Source organism: Notolepis coatsorum (assembly GCF_963971535.1).
Source record: "Notolepis coatsorum genome assembly, chromosome: 2".
In the NCBI taxonomy this organism is placed as follows: Eukaryota; Metazoa; Chordata; class Actinopteri; order Aulopiformes; family Paralepididae; genus Notolepis; species Notolepis coatsorum.
In genome coordinates, this window is record NC_140166.1 from 1,098,927 (window position 1) to 1,112,229 (window position 13,303).

The window sequence follows — 13,303 nt, forward strand, 5'->3', positions numbered from 1 at the left end:
GGCGGCGGTATCGAGCTACAAAACATTGTATCCTGGGCTGTGGAATGACCCCATGTCGCGGATTTAATTTTTTGTTCTCGGCGAAGCGCACAGTCCAGCCGGTTACATCGCAGCCCGTCAACTATGCTTGATCCGTATGTTATGGTCGTTTATAACGTCGAGCAAATGGGGATTGGATCTACCAGATGGCGATCAAGAAATTGGAATATTCTTTTTGGATTACTTTCGGCCGAAGGTAAGATCGATTTGACGTAAATTCTAGCTTGATCCTGCAATGCTTTCATAGCGATCGGGCTGGTAACCGTTTCTAGTGTTCAATGCGAATGCCGTTACTGATGCTCGAATAATCAGAAACGACCCCCCCCCCCCCCCCCTTTCATGCATTCATGATGGAACATAATACCGATAATGTGGACAGTGGACTTGAATCCGGAACAATAGCGGGTTCAGGCGAGGAACGCTAGCGTCTACAATGTAATCGACGTGTAGCGCTATTACTCAGCATTTCATGGATTACGACCGCTCTAAAACCATATTTATATTCACCACGGTATAACACGGGGACGTATGGATGGATTCTTTTTTCTTTTTTGCATCTTGACCGGATGAAACCCAGTGTCAAATGACTATCGTACTGTATCCATAGCTATAATATAGAATATGGTTATAGCTCTACAAACAAGGTGACTGTTTACATGGGGTTAATGGGTGGCATGAGGCGCCAATGAGGAGTAAGAGGCGTGGCACTGGAAGTGTTAGGCTCCCCCTGAAAAAGGCGGATCTTTGATAAAAGATTTTGATAAAATATTTCATCGGACTGACTTATATGTAACAAAACTAAATTACGAATCCAAATGCAGGACAGTATGTCGATTTTGTGGGACATATGTTGAAATTGTAATTGTAATTGTTGTATTGTAAATTAGTTATTTTCATTTGAATCCGCCTTTTAATTGTATTTAATTTTTTTGAACAACTTTTTCTCCTCCCTTTTTTCTGTATTTTTCTCCCATCCCAATTTAGTCGTTATGCCAATCCCCCGCCCCCCCCCCCCCCCCCCCCCCCCTTCCTGGTCGTTGCGCGCATTTGACCCCACTTGCCGGTCTAGGGAGGGTTGAAGTAGGGCTGGGCGATATAACGATAACGATAAATATCGCGATATATTTTAATAATCGATATCGAATATCGAAATAAAAAAAAAATCGATTTTTTTTTTTTTTTTTTTTTTTTTATACTTTTTTTTTTTTTTTTTTTTTTACCTGCAACAGGGCAGTTTTAAAACCAGAGACAGTGGACCGACTTGTCTTTCTTGCCTGCAACTTAAAGTAATGGCTTTGCTTGTCCAAATGACAATACTTACCAAATTCAGATTTCTTTTTCTCTTGTCCATTTATTTTGTTTGCTTTCTAATTTAAAATACATTTTGAAACAGTCTGTACACAGTAGGCTATGTGTGCTAGCAGAACTAGACTCCAGTCACGAGTCACAGTGCACATGTGTGGTGGTTTGTCCACCAAAAAAGCGCCAAAAGATCGAAAATAAACTAGCAGAGCCAGAACTGTTCAACTCCTCTGGAGCCACAGCCAGCAGAGAAGCCGGTTTACTTTAGCTTTTAAACCAGCTGCAGCCTGAGAACTGGAGTGTGAGGGGATGTAACACTAAAGATGGCGGCAATGACAAAGAATTGCTGCAAAATAAACATACATCTGTTGTTTAAAAAAAAAAAAAAAAAAAAAAAATTATTATTATAACAATTCGATAATTATCGATATCGAGAAATAAAATAAAATTATCATATCGTTATCGCGATATGATTTTTTTCCATATCGCCCAGCCCTAGGTTGAAGCCTATCACATGTCTCCTCCGATACATGTGGAGGCAGCCAGCCGCTTCTTTTCACCTGACAGCGAGGACTCTCATTGGGTGAGTGTAACGTGTGGGAGGATCACACTACCTCACCCAGATCCCTTCCTTGCTGAGCAGGCACCCCGACCGACCTGTAGGAGTCGCTGTTTACAACGACCAGGACTAGGGATGTCCCGATCACGTTTTTTTGCTCCCGATCCGATCCCGATCATGTGATTTTGAGTAACTATCTACCGATACCGATTTTTCCCGATCCGATCAAAAAAATTAAAAAAAGGTAAAGATATATTTTTTTTCTTTTTTTATTCAACAAACATGACCATGTTCACGTCTTAAACTCATACTGAGGCCTTAGTTTTGGTTTTAAATTGCATATCATCATTCATTTATTTATTGTCACACAGAGCAGAATAATTTTGCCAAAACAAACTAATAGTATCCAGCTGCAGAATGGCAGCTTTCAGACCCAAACGCATTTCCTTTGATTTAATTATACATCAAATGATTTATGTCAAGGATTGCAATGCCTCGCTTGAATGAAGTTAACTTTTCACCTGGATAACGTCAACATTCAGGGTGAATGTAATGTGAGAAATTGGGATAAAATTGTTTTTATTTTTTTTTATTTTTTTTGGGGTCTGAGAGTGTGGCTGGTCTGCCGTTCTGCAGCAAAATTTGTTTTTGTTTTTGTTTTGGCAAAATTCTTCTGCTCTGTGTGACAATAAATAAATGAATGATGATATGCAATTTAAAACCAAAACTAAGGCCTCAGTATGAGTTTAAGACGTGAACATGGTCATGTTTGTTGAATTAAAAAAAAAAGGTAAAAAAAAAAAAGAAATCCCTTTTTTTTCCTTTTTTTTTGTCGATCCCGATCTTCGGAAAATCACGTGATCGGATCGGGACATCCCTAACCAGGACCCACCCCACCGGCTTCCCACCTGCTGACACTGCAAATTGTGTTAGTATGGACCACCGACCAAGCCGGAGGCACCGCTGGCAGCTGGATTCGATCCCACTGTCTCCGCTGCGCTACCCGGCCGCACCATCGTCTTTAATTGTATTGTAATTGTTTAATTGTCTATTCTTATGATTATTGCTGTAAATGAGACTTTTATTGCACTGCTTTTATTCTCTTTATTTTATGTCTGCACTTTATGCATTGTTTTTATTTTGTCAATCTTATGTCTACATTACTGCTATGAAGCACTTTGGGCTGCAATTCTTGTATAAAAGGTGCTATACAAATAACGTTTATTATTATTGTGTCTGGTCATGTATATGCGTGTTCACGTGCATTTATGTATGTGTGTGTTCGAACGTGTGTGTGTGTGTGTGTGTGTGTGTGTGTGTGTAGGTCAGGTGTATGGAGAGAAGCACTCTAAGTCTCCAGCACTCTCGACATGGGGAGACCCTGTGCTGCTGAAGACTGAGGTCCAGCTCACTGCTTCTGAAGGTAAACTATAGTATTCAAGGTTCGCACAAGGTCCTTGAAGTGCTTAAAAGTGCTTGATTTTTGTCAAAAAAAATTCTAAGGCCTGGAATTCCTTAAACAGCTAATTTTTTAACAAGGCGCTTAACCCTTTAATCGCCAAGGACGAGTTAACACGCCAATCTCCGCCATGCGTAATCTGCCAATGACGCCGTAACACGTCATTGAGATCAATATTTAAAAAAATCTGTGATGGCAATCATATTTCACCCGCGGAGTCTTGAGATCCCCTGTTGATCTCCTCTCAACTCTCCAACGGTTCAAGAGCGCCATCTGGTGGCCGATCGGCGGATCGCCCAAACAGGAAATGAGCAGCAGGAACTGGTGCTCATCCATATTCGGTCCGGCCGAATATGGACTCGAGCTAGACACAATGGATAGCGATCCGTTGCCAATAACTCGATAAACAACATGATTTGGACGTATATACTATTATACAACCTGGAAATGGATCGCATATTTCAACATCCCATAATAGCAATCTTTTTGCTCCAGTTTCAGCGTTTATTATTACCGTGTTCGATACAAACTGCTCTGATGATCATATCACCCACACTACATGAATCATCTAACGTTGGCCACGGAATTATAAACGACCCCCCCCCCATCCGGTCAACATCAGATGATGAGTAGTAACTTCTAGAAGCAAGTACATTTGAAATTTTTTATCTGGCGCCGATCACTATCAAACTGTATTTGATCATCAATATAATGTATTTAGGGCTATAAATCACGTTCTGCAGAATGCTGCAGAAAACGATAAAAACATATTTATACTTTAGACCGTATTTTAGTATGAATATGTGAATGAAAAAGTAGAACGTTGCTACATCCTAAACGATAGATAATTGACGTTGAATGGGCCATAATAACGTCAAATTTAGCAATACAATTTAAAAGGTTATAGCCCTGCAAAGAAGGGGAACTTCTCCATAGACAAATAGAGCTGGCAGAGGAGGGTATAAGGATGTACAGAGAAAGGGTTAAAAAGTCCTTGAAATTAAAATCAACCATTTCAACCATTGAAAGTTTTGTTCATCCATAATAAAAAATTTCTGAATCAAGAAATATAATTGTATCTAAAGTGTAACTGTTGGAAATTGGTTTAATAAATATTGGATCAGATTTTTTCCCAATAAAAAAACGGCATTTAAAAGTGAATTGTATCCTTTTAAATGCCGTTTAAAAAATTTAAATAGTGCTTGAATTTAATTTTGCAATGTCTGTGGGAACCCTGGTATTCTAACCCTGCACTGCTGGAGGTGAACTATAGTATTCTAACCTGCTATAGACTGAGGTCCAGCTCACTGCTGCTGGAGGTGAACTATAGTATTCTAACCTGCTATAGACTGAGGTCCAGCTCACTGCTGCTGGAGGTGAACTATAGTATTCTAACCTGCTATAGACTGAGGTCCAGCTCACTGCTGCTGGAGGTGAACTATAGTATTCTAACCTGCTATAGACTGAGGTCCAGCTCACTGCTGCTGGAGGTGAACTATAGTATTCTAACCTGCTATAGACTGAGGTCCAGCTCACTGCTGCTGGAGGTGAACTATAGTATTCTAACCTGCTATAGACTGAGGTCCAGCTCACTGCTGCTGAAGGTGAACTATAGTATTCTAACCTGCTATAGACTGAGGTCCAGCTCACTGCTGCTGGAGGTGAACTATAGTATTCTAACCTGCTATAGACTGAGGTCCAGCTCACTGCTGCTGGAGGTGAACTATAGTATTCTAACCTGCTATAGACTGAGGTCCAGCTCACTGCTGCTGGAGGTGAACTATAGTATTCTAACCTGCTATAGACTGAGGTCCAGCTCACTGCTGCTGGAGGTGAACTATAGTATTCTAAGGGTAGACCACATCAGGTCCATGACAGACAAATGAATCAAAGTGAACAAGAGTTCACAGCGCAATGTTTAACTAGTTTCCACCGTGTGTTTGAGAGATCAACAATAACCTATGAAAAGTCCAAACCCAATGCATTTCTGCTACTTACAAGTATAGTCTATCCAGCCAGCATCCGATTATAGCTCTCACGGAAGTCCCATTATTATTGTCAATTTTAACAAAGTTTAACAAAAACGGTTAAAACAAAGTCACTATTAAAGCCGTCGACAAAATCCTACGGCTATTATGGGATATTCACCCAAGACGTTGTCCAGTGATGGAACAGCGCGAAGCCGCTCCTTCATTAACCCTTTTCACTGCCGGTTAACCGTCGGTAGTGTGATAGTAAAGGGTTAACCTTCTGTAGTGTGGCACAGTGGCAGTGAAAGGGTTAACCCTTTGTCACGTGGCAGTGAAGGGTTAACCTGCTGTGTTGTCACACACAGTGAAAGGGTTAACCATTTGGTAGTGTGGTGGTGAAAGGGTTAACATAATATCATTAGTGATATTACAGTTCCCCATATTACAGTCGTCGTCGTCGTCCCCCCCCTACTCTGAGAACCAATGGATGAAGGGAGAGCGGGCAGACCGAGTGAACTTTGACCTTTTCCTCCATGCAGAGGCTGAGTGTCACTGGGCGGACACAGAACTGAACAAACGCAGGAAGCTGTTCTGCAGCAAGGTGGAGGGGTACGGGAGCATCTGCAGCTGCAAGGACCCTGCGCCCATCGAGTTCACCCCTGACCCCGTAAGACCAGTAGGGTTGGGCATCGTTTGGATTTGAACGATTCTGATTCTCTATCGATTCCTGTTCTAAACGATTCTCGATTCCGATTCTTTGAGGTGCAGGTCAAAACAGGTCACAGCTTATTTCGCAGGAGATTTCTTTTATTTTTTTTTAAATCAAAAAAAATCATACTATTCACATTGTCAGCTGACTTGATACAGTTTAATTTGGTTGCTGTACTGTAACTAGGGTATTAATTAACAAAGTAATTTTTTTTTTTTAAGAATCTAAATTAAGAATCAAAATGCAAACTTCCAGAACCGGAAGTTAGGAACCGGTTCTAATAGGAACCCAACCGTGCCCAACCCTAAAGACTAGCCTCTGTGACCTTTAACCCTGACCCTGTAAGACTAGCCTCTGTGACCTTTAACCCTGACCCTGTAAGACCAGCCTCTGTGACCTTTAACCCTGACCCTGTAAGACCAGCCTCTGTGACCTTTAACCTTGACCCTGTAAGACCAGCCTCTACGGGTGTAACGGTACGTGTATTTGTCCCGCGAATTTACGGTATGGGGTTCACGGTGCGGTACGTGCAGCCATACGAAGAATACGTCTCATACCACTAGGTGAAACTAGGGTTGCACATTTTACAAATCTATGCTCAATATCTTTACTTTACACTGGCTTACATTGATCTTTAACACTTTGAGTGCCAGCCATGGCATAATTCGTTATTTCATGCCAACTGTAACTGAGGGGTACAATTCCCTGACTGTATTGATAAGTATGGTATCATTAAACCACTACCGCTTTATGTACTTTAATTACTGGCCATACAGTACATGATATCTAAATATAATGAACACTTCCCACAATGAACCGGTTCTACACAAAGTTGTCTTTAAGTATTTATTGCAGCAAAAGGTACATAATACTTCTCTATTATACTTTGAATGCACTTGTAAGGCAAAGGAATGTGCGTAGGCAAATCAACAATGAATGTCCATTCTCTGGTTACGCAGGAGGTAATTATACAACCTGAATCTTAGGGAATTATATCTATGGTACACTAGTAATATATAGCGGGAGATACTGGAAGGGTCCCCCTGGTTGTAAGCCAGCAGGGGTAGAGGATCTGTCGGTAGTAGATAGTCTGGTCAACGATGACTAAGGAGACTCCAAGTACAGGAGACGGTGCAATAGCCTCTTGATCCACAGACGAATACAGCTGTTCTCCGTAGACTGTAGCTCCACAGTGAAGAAAGCTAGCCGGCCTCAGGCTCTCTGAGGCGCCGACTCGACTTGGCTCCTCGCAGGGTAAATCCAACGCGTGTAGGCGTCGGCGGTTCTCCGCTCCATAAATCACAGGACCAAAGCAAATATAATCCAGCCGCAAAGGGCTATGTAGTCGTCGGGTAGATTAATCCAGTGTACATGTCCACACGGTTCTCGTCTAGGTCTCCTCGGGTGAAAGCGCCATGAAAGCAGCCCAGCCTGGATAAGAACTCTAGCTAATACGAGGAAGCGTTGGTGATGCTGGTCACTGTAGAACTTTAGCCGCACGATACACTATACACAAATAGACTATTACTGACTTAATAGAAATATGTCGCACTCGACGGTATAGCGCCAAACTCTGACAATTCAGTTATTAATTCGCACGCGGTCTCAATGCTCTATTCTGGGGCCAAACAGGCCATACTTCACCGCACGGAGTATCGTGGGTGAGGCTTCAACTTATTGGGTAACTCTTGACTTCTGACTAAGTAAGACTAAGTGCTTCTGTATTCACCTGCGCTGTATTTATATGCACGGTGAACAAACTAGTGCCAACGACATTTCTGTCTCGTATCCCTGGGCAAGGCCGGGCATGCACAGACATGTCTTGACGGTGACTTTGAACCTGACTCCGGAGGCGCGGCTCTGGCGCCTGTGGACCGCTGTCCAATAGGAGAATGAAATATTATGGTCTGGGCTAAAGGGATATTCCGTGTATATGTACAAGGAATATACAAGGGATATCAAACGATATACAAATACTATGCAATATATATCAATCAATAAATATATATATTCGGTTTAATCTGATCCTTTGTAACAGCCGCCCCCTAATTAGTCCCACCTAATTAGCTAAGCAGAGACAGATTAACCGCACTGTCCACTACTCAATGTCTGTTGTGAGGGGTCGGGCAGTTCACAAAGTCATGGGGTCATGGTCGTCATCGATAGTATCGGGGAGCCTTGGCAGTTCTATTAGCCTCGCCACGGGTCGGGTGTAGATCCGCCCTTGGACGAGCACTTCGGCTGCTCGGACCTTTCCGTCGGCACCGGTGATCACTTTGCTTACGCGGCCAGCCGGCCACATAGCTCGGGGTAGTGACTGGTCGATAATCATGACGACTGTTCCTTCTGTCAAATTGTCTCTCTCTTTCACCCATTTCTGGCGGGTCTGTAGAGACGGTAGATAGTGGAGTAGGAAGCTGTTCCAAAACTTGTCAGCCAATACTTGACTGTACCTCCACATTCTTCGGCCGTTCGCTTCTTCAGGCCTGTACATTGTCTGTGGTAGCGCGGGGTCCAGCCGCCCCATCAAGAGTGTGTTGGGGGTGACTGGGTCGACATCTGCTACATCACTTGAGACGTAACCGAGGGGCTTTGAGTTCAATACTCCCTCGATCTCCGTGAGGACTGTCATTAAGACTTCTTCCGCCACGGTCTGGGCCCCAAGCACGGCGTACAGGGCTGTCTTTATTGAACGTACTTCTCGTTCCCAAGTTCCACCGAAGTGAGGTGCGTTCGGGGGATTAAACTGGAAGTCAATCTGGGATGGAGCGAGGTGGGTCTTAAGTTCTGGGCCCATAGCTTGGAAGCTCTCTCTCAGCTCTCTTTCTCCGCCTTTGAAGTTTGTCCCGTGATCAGACAATAATATAGACGGTTTGCCTTTCCGCGATGTGAATCTTCGGAAGGCCATAAGGAATGAGTCTGTGCTCATGGTTGGAAGGAGTTCTATATGCATCGCTCGGGTGGTCATGCATTTGAATACAATACCCCACCGCTTCTCGGTTCCTCTTCCTTTCTTTATATACAGCGGGCCGAAACAGTCCATACCGGTGGAGTGAAAAGGCTTGTCGCCGAGTCGGAGGCGACAGGGAGGTAGGTCAGCCATCCGGGGTATACTGGGCTGCGCTCGCCACTTACGACAGTCTAGACAGGTTCGCTGGAAGCGCCGCACTGCTTCTCTCCCTTGCAGTATCCAATAACGACGTCTGATCTCCGCGAAGACTCTCTCTGCCCCGGCGTGATGCACATCCTCGTCGTATTTCTTTATGATCAGCTCTGTGACCTTGTGTCGGCTGTTTAAGACTATCGGGTACTTGACGTCATCCGGTAAGTCTGGAGCTCTCCGCAGACGACCACCCACTCTGATGAGACCATGGGCGTCGCTCTCGGGGGCTAGGTGGAGCAGTCTGCTGTCTGATGGGACGGGCTTTGCTCCCTGTAGACAGTCTAGCTCATCGGGGAACGAGTCTCTCTGGGCTCGTTGTAGTAGAAGAAGTTCTGCTTCTTCGTAGTCAGCTGCTGTAATGTCAGTAGTGAGCTGAACCTCTGGGTGGTGCCACAGGAATGTCTTTAGCTGCGCACTCTCTAGGGTGAGGCAATCGTCTATGTCGGGGTCTGTGGAGACGAGTGTGTTCAATCCACAGAACATAGATTTCTTGTTTTCGGCCTCCTCTTTACTCGCTTCCCGTGGGGTGGGTGTAGGCCACTCTTCTTCCGGGAGCTTGAGGAACTCTGGCCCGTCACTGTATAGGTTGTGACGGGTGAGGTCATCCAGGGACATTCCCCGGGTGATGACGTCAGCTGGGTTGTGTTTTGTGTCCACATACCTCCAGCTTGCTACTTCTGTTAAATCTTGAATCTCTGTGACTCTGACTCCCACGAAGGCCTTGTATCTGCACGAATCAGACCGGATCCATGTGAGTACTGTCGTGGAGTCTGACCACAAGATTGTTCTTTGCACCGGAATGGTGAGTTCACGTTGGATTAACGTGGCGAGTTGCGCTCCTGCTAGGGCTGCGCAGAGCTCTAGACGCGGGATAGATTGTTGCTTTCGTGGGGCTATTCTTGAGCGAGCCAGGATGAAAGCAGTATGTATTTCTCCTCCCTCCTCTCGGGCACGCAAGTAGGCCACCGAACCGTAGGCTACTTCGGAGGCGTCGCTGAAGACGTGCAGGTCCATCTGGCACGTCTCCGGCCTCACTGTGGGTGGGAAGTAGCTGCGGCGTATGTTGACACCTGGGAGTGAGCTGAGTTCCGTCTCCCACTCTCTCCATGTGGATGCAAGGTGTTCGGGTATGGGGTCGTCCCAGCCCTGGTCCTTGTCCCATAACGCTCTTACAATCATCTTTGCCCTGGTGGTGTAAGGTAGAATACATCCCAACGGGTCATATTGTCTGGCGAGTGTTCTGTATACACTCCGTCTGGTGGTCGGTAGTGCAGTCGACCTTCCCTGCTCCTTGGTCAGGGGTGTGTGTTTATAATGGAGCGAGTCTGTTTTGAAGCGCCAGACTAGTCCTAATGTCATTTCTTGGGCTTCTCCTGGGATGGTCGCCATCCAGGTCTCGCTGCTTGCTGCCTTGTCCTCGGGGGAGAGGCTGCGCAATACTTGCGGGTCGCTGCTGGCCCACTGCCTGAGATCAAAGCCGCCTTTGATCAGGGAGGCGCGGAGCTTGAGTAGAAGGGCCTCGGCTTCTTCTGGCGTCGAGACGCTTTGCAAACAGTTGTCCACGTAGAAACTATTTCCTACACTTTGTCGGACCTCTTCATCAGCTGCTGGGTCCTCTGCGACGTGTTTTTGCAGTGCAAACGTAGCACAGCATGGGCTGCATGTGGTTCCGAAAGGGAGGACTTCCCATTGATAGATGGCTGGTTGCTCATCCCCGATCCTCTCTCTCCATAGGAACCGCAGCAGGGGCTTGTCCTCCTCCACTAGTCTCACCTGCAGGAACATCCCTTTGATGTCGCCGCTGATGGCCACCTTGTCTTGGCGGAAACGTAGTAACACGCCTAGTAGAGAGGGGCCGAGTGTTGGGCCGGGCAAGAGCTCTTTATTCAGATTTTGTGATCCGATCTGGTAGCTGCAGTTGAACACAATACGATCCTTGCCGTTGTGGTGGACTTTGTGGTGCGGCACGTACCATGATTCGGTCGTCTGATCGGCCTCTTTAATGTCAATTTTCTTTATGTGTCCCGCTGTGATTAGCTTGTTAATCTCAGCGCGGTACACAGTCTCTTGAGCGGGGTCTCTGGCTAGGCGCCGCTCTGTGTTCAATAGATACCGCTCCGTCGCTTCTTTTGGGGCGTGGAAGGTAGGCATACCCTCTCGCCTCAGGAGTGGAGTTGCGTATCTCATCACTCCGTTGACTTTGACTCTCTTTGTCCCCTGCTCGAGGAGGGCTATAGCGTAAATGTCTTCCTTGGAACGAATGTCTTTCTTTTCGTTCTTAAAGGGCATTGTCTCTAGTGTCCATAGCCTCTCGACATGCTGTAGGAGGGTGGTGTCTTCTTCTGTCACTCTGGAGTGGAGGCAGTTAGTGGCTGCTGTTCGGTTAAGAGACTTAGCGAGGGGGCCTTGTAATGTCCATCCTAGGCGGGTCTCGACTGCTGCAGGACAGCCTCTGGGCCCTGTGTGGACCCGGTCAATCGGGACTATGAGGTCTGCATGGTCGGAGCCTATCAGCAGGGTCGGGGTGGCACCGTCTATGAGCGGTATAGGTAGTTGACGCAGGTGCACATATTTATCCATCAGCTTGGCGATGGGGTAGGTGTACTGCGACAGGCCTATTTCTTGGCTGGTGAAAGCATTAGTAATCCTATACCGTCTCTCTGGCTGCCCGCTTGCTGCGATAGTGAAGGAGACATTCTCGCCCTTTATCGTCTTTAGATCTCTTCTTATTGTCCGAATCGTCATCTGGTTTTCGCTCCCCCGCAGCCCCAGCTGGGCCGCAGCGGACGCGAGGAGAAGGGTCTTCTCTGACCCGTCGTCAAGGACGGCGTAAGTGTCCATGACCTTATCTTGGTAACTCAGTGTTACGCGGACCACCTTTAAGAGCACCCGGGCGCCCCCGCTGCTGGCGGGGTCAATGTACATAACACTTGCCTTTGTGCTGCTTGAGGGTGCAGGCTTTCTTCTGTTACTGTCGTGTAGGACATCTAGGTGGGCTCCGTCACACCGACTACACCTCTTCTTTAAGCGGCAATCGGCTGCCATGTGACTGCGCGCACATCGGTAACCGCGTCGGTTGGACTTTATCCATTGACTCACCTTGTCGGCGGTCATCTTCTTGAACGTGTCACATTGTGACAACCAGTGTTCCTTTTCGCAGTACGGGCACACCATCTTCCACTTCTCTTTCATCGAGGGGGTACTGTGGTTCTTGCTGCTCGGTACTGATTCTGATTGGTGCATGACGGTCACCAATCTTCGGCCATCGTTTGCTCTCCTAGGTCCCTCTCTGGAGCTTGGGGTGCTCCGCATGAACGTATCCAACCGTAGGCTGTTGACTTCTCTCGCCAGGAAGTCGGCTAGGTCTAGGAGGGATGGCTCGGGACCGTTAGGATCACGGTGGTCTCTTTGCCGCCTGAAGCGCTCTTGTCGGGCGGGCGGAAGCTTCTCTAAAATCCTCTCGACATTAGAGTTTGCGTACAGTTCGTGCATACCCTTTTCTCTTTGCGCCCCCAGCATCCCTACCAGGGATTGTACCTTGATAGACAGGTCATCTAGTGAGCGATTGTCTGTGGCTGGGGGTAGGCGGTCAATATGCCTTATCTCTTGTATTACGTAGTCCCATATGCGTCCATATCTTTGGTCGAGTGCTGCTAGAGCCGCTGTGTATGGGGTAGTAGAGGTGGCATAGGCCAGCGTTATATTGTGCGCTCGGGGCACCTTGAGGTGCTTCAGTAGGATAGCATACTTGTACGGTTCATCAGCTACATCGGACATCATTGTCTCTAAGCACATTCGTAGCTCCGTGTACTGTGCTCTGTTCTCGTGGGTGAAGTCCGGAAATGTCGGTGTGCCAATGTATGATGCCATGGATGGCTGGCACATCGGTGAGCGTTGGAAGAGAGGCCTCCTAGGCGAGTCTCCTCTTACGCCTCTTGGTGGGCTGGTACCTGCTGGGTACCATGGCCCGCGTATCCAGGTGCTATTCCTCGGGGCTGGTCGTGCGTCAAGCTCACCCGTGAATTGAGTCGGGGGTCTGTAGCGCAGAGCCGCGGGGGTAGAGCCTGGGCTGTACTGGACCTCCTGGTCCTGTGGAGTACTG

General features: G+C 46.7%; 1 protein-coding gene across 2 annotated transcripts in view; it reads left to right on the forward strand.

The window, feature by feature from the left end:
- pomgnt1 (protein O-linked mannose N-acetylglucosaminyltransferase 1 (beta 1,2-)) overlaps nt 1-13,303 on the forward strand; it is a 141,207-nt gene that overhangs the window by 37,609 nt on the left and 90,295 nt on the right. For both annotated transcript variants that reach the window (XM_084309052.1, XM_084309051.1), the window contains exons 8-9: nt 3,225-3,323; nt 5,869-5,996. In XM_084309052.1, coding sequence (XP_084165178.1) covers nt 3,225-3,323; nt 5,869-5,996 — 227 coding nt within the window. The remainder of the gene's footprint in view (nt 1-3,224; nt 3,324-5,868; nt 5,997-13,303) is intronic.